The 6,027-nt window shown below is 35.7% G+C and overlaps 2 protein-coding genes across 2 annotated transcripts; one reads left to right on the top strand and one right to left on the bottom strand.

Moving 5' to 3' along the window:
• Nucleotides 1-1,074, top strand: LOC125871026 (cysteine-rich repeat secretory protein 55-like). Its single transcript, XM_049551606.1, has one exon. It carries the CDS (start codon nucleotides 58-60, stop codon nucleotides 853-855), a length of 798 nt encoding a protein of 265 aa, XP_049407563.1. The 5' UTR covers nucleotides 1-57; the 3' UTR covers nucleotides 856-1,074.
• On the bottom strand, nucleotides 1,071-3,894 carry LOC125871015 (asparagine--tRNA ligase, cytoplasmic 2). The gene is made up of 8 exons (XM_049551593.1): nucleotides 3,493-3,894; nucleotides 3,165-3,401; nucleotides 2,278-2,862; nucleotides 1,991-2,176; nucleotides 1,840-1,904; nucleotides 1,631-1,760; nucleotides 1,431-1,489; nucleotides 1,071-1,286 (listed from the first exon to the last, which is right to left on the bottom strand). The coding sequence occupies exons 1-8, from the start codon at nucleotides 3,868-3,870 to the stop codon at nucleotides 1,103-1,105; spliced, it is 1,824 nt and encodes a 607-aa protein (XP_049407550.1). The 5' UTR covers nucleotides 3,871-3,894; the 3' UTR covers nucleotides 1,071-1,102.
• Between the last annotated feature and the right edge of the window lie 2,133 nt (nucleotides 3,895-6,027).

Here is a 6,027-nt window from a genome sequence, read left to right as displayed (position 1 = left end):
CAACCAAATTATCCAGTTGCCAACTTGTATAAAAAAACTACTACTCTCTTGGGAGAAATGCAAGAGAAGATGGCTTTCTTACACTATAGTTTTCTTCTCATACTTGTCTTCTGCATTTGCACTGCAGAGTCTGTCAATCCTCTGGGAAATTTTTGCGACGACGCAACCAAATCCAATGATTCTAAAACATCAGCAAATATTGGAAAGGTGTTGGCTGAATTAGTGTCAGTTTCTGCTAAAAATAGCTTCAGTACTACCTCGTACGGTGATGCTAAGAACCAAGTATATGGCCTCTACCAATGCAGAGGAGATGTTAGCAGCAATGACTGCTTAAGTTGCATCCGTGATGCAGCAAAGGAGATTCGGAAAAGCTGTCCGGACCAGACTGATGCCAGAATTTGGTATGATTATTGTTTCTTGAGGTACCAAGGTAAGAATTTCTTGGGACAAGTTGAAACAGTTCCTGGTATATTCTACTGGAACATCGACTTTGTATCTGATCCCGACTTCTTCAATAAAAAGCTAGCGCAACTCAAGAATCAACTAATTGCAGATGCTATTGTGCCAATGAACAAAGGGCTCGGAAAAGGCAAGAGTAAAATCTCACCTTTTCTCACATTATATGCCTTGATGCAATGCACAAGGGACCTACCAAAGATAGACTGTGCCCAGTGCCTGGCCGTAGCAGTTGGCAATTTTCCCACTACTTGCTTAAACAGGAAAGGATGTCGAGTCCTGTATAGCAGTTGCTATGTTCGTTATGAACTCTACCCATTTTTCTTTCCCTTAGAACCGAAAGAGAAATTGGCCAATGTATCAATGGACTACTACACATTCAAAATGTCTAAACCTTAATAGGTAATTAATGTGTAGTAGTACTTTATGTATTATGAACTTGAAATGTCTTTTACAAGTCTGTGTTTTCATTGTATCATTTCAAATAATTACAAATGTATGAGCAAACTCAGTGCAGACAGTTCCATAAATGTTTTGTCTGCTCAGAGAAAAGCTTTACTGGTATGTACGCGATATGTGTTACAAATTGATCAATTTAAGTAGCAAGCTTTTGAATGATTCGGTGGTCTATCCTTTTCTTAAGGACTTAGTTATTAGCTCTGCCGAAACTTCTAGGGAAAGGGACAACATCTTTGACATCATTCAGGCCAGTGGCATAAAGCACCAAAGGTTCAAGCATTAGGCTGAAACCGGAGGTTTTGACAGAGCCATGTCTGCGAAGATCTAGATACCATTCGTACTGCTGTTTTTGCAAGCCCAATACTTCCATCCTGATAACAAAGAACATTGAACGGCTTAGCACAATATCACTTGCCCTGAGTTCCAATGCTCAAGTAACGAAAGAAAACGTGTCTGGATATCTATGAAGGGCTAAAACAATACATCTGAACTTCAAAGAAAACACAGTTTATTACCTTGAGCTCAGCACATTGAAGCGTTCTTCACTTTGGCTTCCCCTAATCACAGTTCCTACCTACAAACAAACTTAACTTTAGCATCATTACCAATTCAGATTGTTATTAGGACTATGTTCACATTCTTAGTAACTAACTACAAGTACACAGCCTCTACTCTGCAAACGACTGCAATCCCTAATGAAATGGTCCGATATTACCTTTGGTAAAACCACATCAAATGTTGCAACTGTCATCCCATCATCATTCAAATGGACATAAAATGGTCTAAGTCCTTTTGGATGGTTGTATATAATGACTGGCTTTTTATATATCTCATCAACCAAATAACTGCAACCAAGAGATAAGAAACTAATGAGCATGTTCGCCTTTAATATCAAATTTACTCAGGGAAGTTACTAATGCATACCTTTCATGTTCTTCAGTCAATGAAACTCCAAATTCTATCTTACCCTGAAATCTCTTGCCAGGAACCTAATCTCGTGCCATTATACAAGTGTGAGATACCCATCTTCAAATATTTAGCCACACGTTCAAGAAATTGTGGCAAAAATACTTACCTGTCTCAGAACTTCTATGGCTTCGGCATAGGAAATCCTTTCAAATGAACTTGATAGTGTTAACTGAAGGCGCTCCATAACTTTTTGGTCTATCCGTTTCAAGATAAATTGTAGATCTTCCATGTAACCCTCCGAAATCCTTTTGCATACAAACTTCAAAAAGTCGTTCGCGCATTCCGTGGCATCCTGAAATTAAAGTGGCCATGTAGTTATGGCAAAAGTAGAAACCTTAATGATGAACAAGAGAAACATGGGAAATATCTGCAATTAGACAGTAGAACAAATACCTCTAACTCTGAGAAGGCCATTTCAACATCTACCATCCATGTCTCAGCTAATGACTTTTTCGATTCTGATTTCACTGCTTGAAATCTGGGGCCAAATGAGTAGACATTTCCAAGACCACATGCTTGACTCTCCAGATGAAGACGACCAGAAACTGTTAGGTAAGTCTGGCGTACAAAGAAATCTTTAGAGAAGTCAAATTTTCTTGTTTCAATTGTGACTCCAGAGTTTGCTTTTTGCCTAGATTCTAACTGTGAAACTAGCTCCTGTGTTTTCTTCAAGTCCTGTTGTGCAGCAAATAGAGCTTCCTTATTGCTATTGGTTCTGTTAAGTTCTTCTACTTTCTTAGATTTTTCTTTTATAGAAGCCCGTATGGCTTCAACACTCACTCCAGCATTTTCGGTGGAACTAATTTGGTCATAGTTTTTGCCCTTGTTAAGAAGAGTTGTAACAACAAATTTCTCGCTAAAACCTTCAGAATCAGTGCTTGTAAGTATGGGTACTTGAACGTGAAGGAACCCTTGATCTTGGAAGAATCCATGAGTTGCCCAAGTAAGTGCATTATGAATTCGCATGACCGATGCCACCTACAAAAAGAAGAGAATCCAATTAAAAAAGGTCATATACGCTAACCAAAGAACTTAAAATGAACTGATCAAAGAAGTTCAAACTTCGATTTTGAGACACCATACAGTACTCCAATTTCAAGATTCATAATTAAAAGGCTTAAAACAAGTTATGTACCTATCTCTACAAGAAAGTATGAACTACCATCCAATTTTATCAAGTGCACAAAATTCCTAAAGTAGCTATAAACCCAAGACAAAAGGGAGGCACCCAATTAACATGAGAAAAAAGGCAGTAAAATGTAAAATGGAGAAAGTATCACCGTGGTTGTCCGAGGCCGAAAGTGGGAACAATCTCTTAAAGATTCAAGAGGCAATCGCTTCTTAGATAACAGATAATTAGATTGATCTACCAAACCAAGATGTAGGATTTTCTCTGCTTGGAGCTCAACAACATGCTTCCCCTGCAGTGATGGCTGCTGCAGCATACCTTCAATTAATACACATGTCCCCGTAGCCATAACTTGGCACGGAGTCGCTAGTGCTGAGTCCACCAGAACCTGAAAGATTGATCATGAACCAACCTAACAGTATACCAGATATTCTGAAAACGAGACATTTCAACAAACAGATAAAAATCATAAAATGTACCTGAAGACTGGGCACACAAGAACCATCACTAACTTGCAATATTGACACCGAAGGTTGTGGCTGAAAAACAACATTAATTTTTTCACGTACACGATATTCCCCTGCCCCAAAGACCTTCATAATAGACCTGAGTAATGGAATCCGAGATTGAAGAACCTCAGAACATGTAACATCTTTTGTACTTACCACCTGTGCCGGTACAGAATGCGGCGTTACAGGTTGTTTCCTAATCTCCCTGGAGGACTTAACCCATCCTCCAATTACAACCCTCTGACCAATTAACCCCACCCCACCATCACTGCGTCCTAATAAAGTTTTCAACATCACCCTTTTCGTGTATTTCGAGCACTCAACCACCGGTGCTTGTTTCGAATCCATATTCTGAATGTTATGTAAACGAGTTTAAGAAGGAGAAAAAAATGAAATGTACAGTTGTTGAAGGTGTAGTGTTGATGGGGTAGGGATTTATATTGAAGAAACATTGGAGAATTATGATTCTTTGCTTGAGAAGACATTGAGGAGTTGCAGAGGAAAGAAATTGCTTAGGAAGTTTGGGGAAGAAGGAAAAGGGTTACGAAGGAGGCCAAGGTTTGGTATTCTTTAAAGGTTGGAAACTCGCGGGGGTTATATTCAAATTGGGAAAAAACTTAGCATACAAATTGAAATAAAAAATGATTTTGATTTGGTTTAGTTTAAATTTTTGATAAATTTGAAATACTCATGATATTTAATTTAGTTTAGTATTAAACAAGAAAAACCAGACCAAAATCAAAACAAACATTTTTAGTTTTGTATTTATTTTGCTATAAATATTTGTTAAATGTATATGTTATATAACGACTACCCTAGTTATTTTGTATCTATTTTCTCCATATTAATCATTTATGTAGTTTCTATATGTGATTTATGACTTGGGGAGATTGGTGACACTATTCTCGAGATGGTTGGATAAGTTCCAAAGAAAATAATTCATTTGAAAGAATCCAATAAATAAGATTAAGTTAAGAATTATTTGATCTTCAACAATCAATAGGAAAAACAAGGAAAATTTCATAAATAAAAGTAACACATACAAAAATGACTATAGTTTTAGGGTTATTAAAGTTCAATAATTATAAGTATGATAATTACGAAAAATGACTACAAATTATATGTCTAACTCGTTGTATTAACTGTATAAATTTAGTTATGTTGTTTTTATACAATTATACAATTGTAGTTGGCTAGCACTAAATAAGGTATATTATGTTTTAATAACGGAAATCCCTTTAATTACGTCTCTTAAACTCTCAGCTTCACATTATTCAATTAACAACTAAAAATCACTCATTAACATGATATCTGCTTGGATTCTTATCAATTTAGACAAAATTTGAGATACAAGATATTCAAAATCTTCAGCTGTCTACATTGTTCTTTTCTAGGTGTGATACAGGTATTCCCAAAATTTGGTATAGATAAATTGATTCATTGATTTTGTGGAGGATTAATATTTAATTATGAACCTGAATTATGTTGATTTTGAATAGATCAATTCAATGAGAAGCATAATTGTATTGATCAGACATTCAGAAAAGTAGAATGAAAAAAATTGCTACATCGAATATTCTATTGATGGTATAGTGCTGAAGGAATATGCTTCGTATTCCGATTTACTTAATCTAATTTCGAATAAATTAAATATAGATTTAACTACATGGTGTATCAAAATCAAATACAAAATTGAAGATAATGATGCTCCTATGGAAATACGCAAACATGGATGTCAGGATATATGCTCAGTTAAAAAGGTGAGCACAAGATTTGAAGTATATCCCTTGTGTGTAAGTACTTTCAATATGAATGTAGTTTACTATGAATCTGGGGAAACTACTATTTAAGGAGATGTGATGCGGCTTGAATAAAATCGTGGATTAATTGATACAAGTGATACATTGTCTTTGATTGAAACAATAGGCGATAACTCAGTGGACGTATTTGATGGTGTCAACAATTTGATCATTACCAACAGAAATCAATAGGAAGTAATGGTAGATCAAATATACATTGACAAGTCAACATTGAAGGATGTGATGACAAAGTATTCTATTGAGAATAGGTTCCAATTCTTGGTGGAGAGATCAAACTCTATTAGGTAAATTGTCATTATATTTATTGAATTGAAATTTATTCATTATTGAACATAGTAACTAGTCGACACCAAATGTTTTCAAATTGTATTTGTAGTTATACACTTGTATGTAATTCTAAAGAATGCAAATGGTTAATAAAGGTATCCAGTATTAACAAGTCCAAAATGTTTAGAATTAGAATTTTCAACAATTATCAAGCATGTCCTTTAAAAGATCGGATATACTCACAAGGACCGGCAACAAGTGGATTGATTGAAGGCATTATCACACCTAAATTGAGGAATCATAAGAGGAAGTACAATCCAAAGAATATCATAGACGACATGAAATTGGAATTGGGGGTTGACGTTACCTACATTTGGGCATGGCAAGCATAGGAAAAGGCATTGGATTCTATGATGGG

The sequence above is a fragment of the Solanum stenotomum genome, chromosome 7 (assembly GCF_019186545.1).
Source record: "Solanum stenotomum isolate F172 chromosome 7, ASM1918654v1, whole genome shotgun sequence".
NCBI lineage: Eukaryota > Viridiplantae > Streptophyta > Magnoliopsida > Solanales > Solanaceae > Solanum > Solanum stenotomum.
The sequence above is the reverse complement of the archived record's forward strand: the minus strand, read 5'-3'. Positions and strand labels throughout refer to the sequence as shown.

Coding starts and splice junctions, on each gene's coding strand:
- LOC125871026 (XM_049551606.1), top strand. CDS start 58: ATGCAAGAGAAGATGGCTTTCTTACACTATAGTTTTCTTCTCATACTT.
- LOC125871015 (XM_049551593.1), bottom strand. CDS start 3,870: ATGGATTCGAAACAAGCACCGGTGGTTGAGTGCTCGAAATACACGAAA. Junction 3,402..3,492: donor CTTGTGTGCCCAGTCTTCAG/GTACATTTTATG, acceptor TCAATCTTTCAG/GTTCTGGTGGACTCAGCACT. Junction 1,905..1,990: donor CCATAGAAGTTCTGAGACAG/GTAAGTATTTTT, acceptor GCACGAGATTAG/GTTCCTGGCAAGAGATTTCA.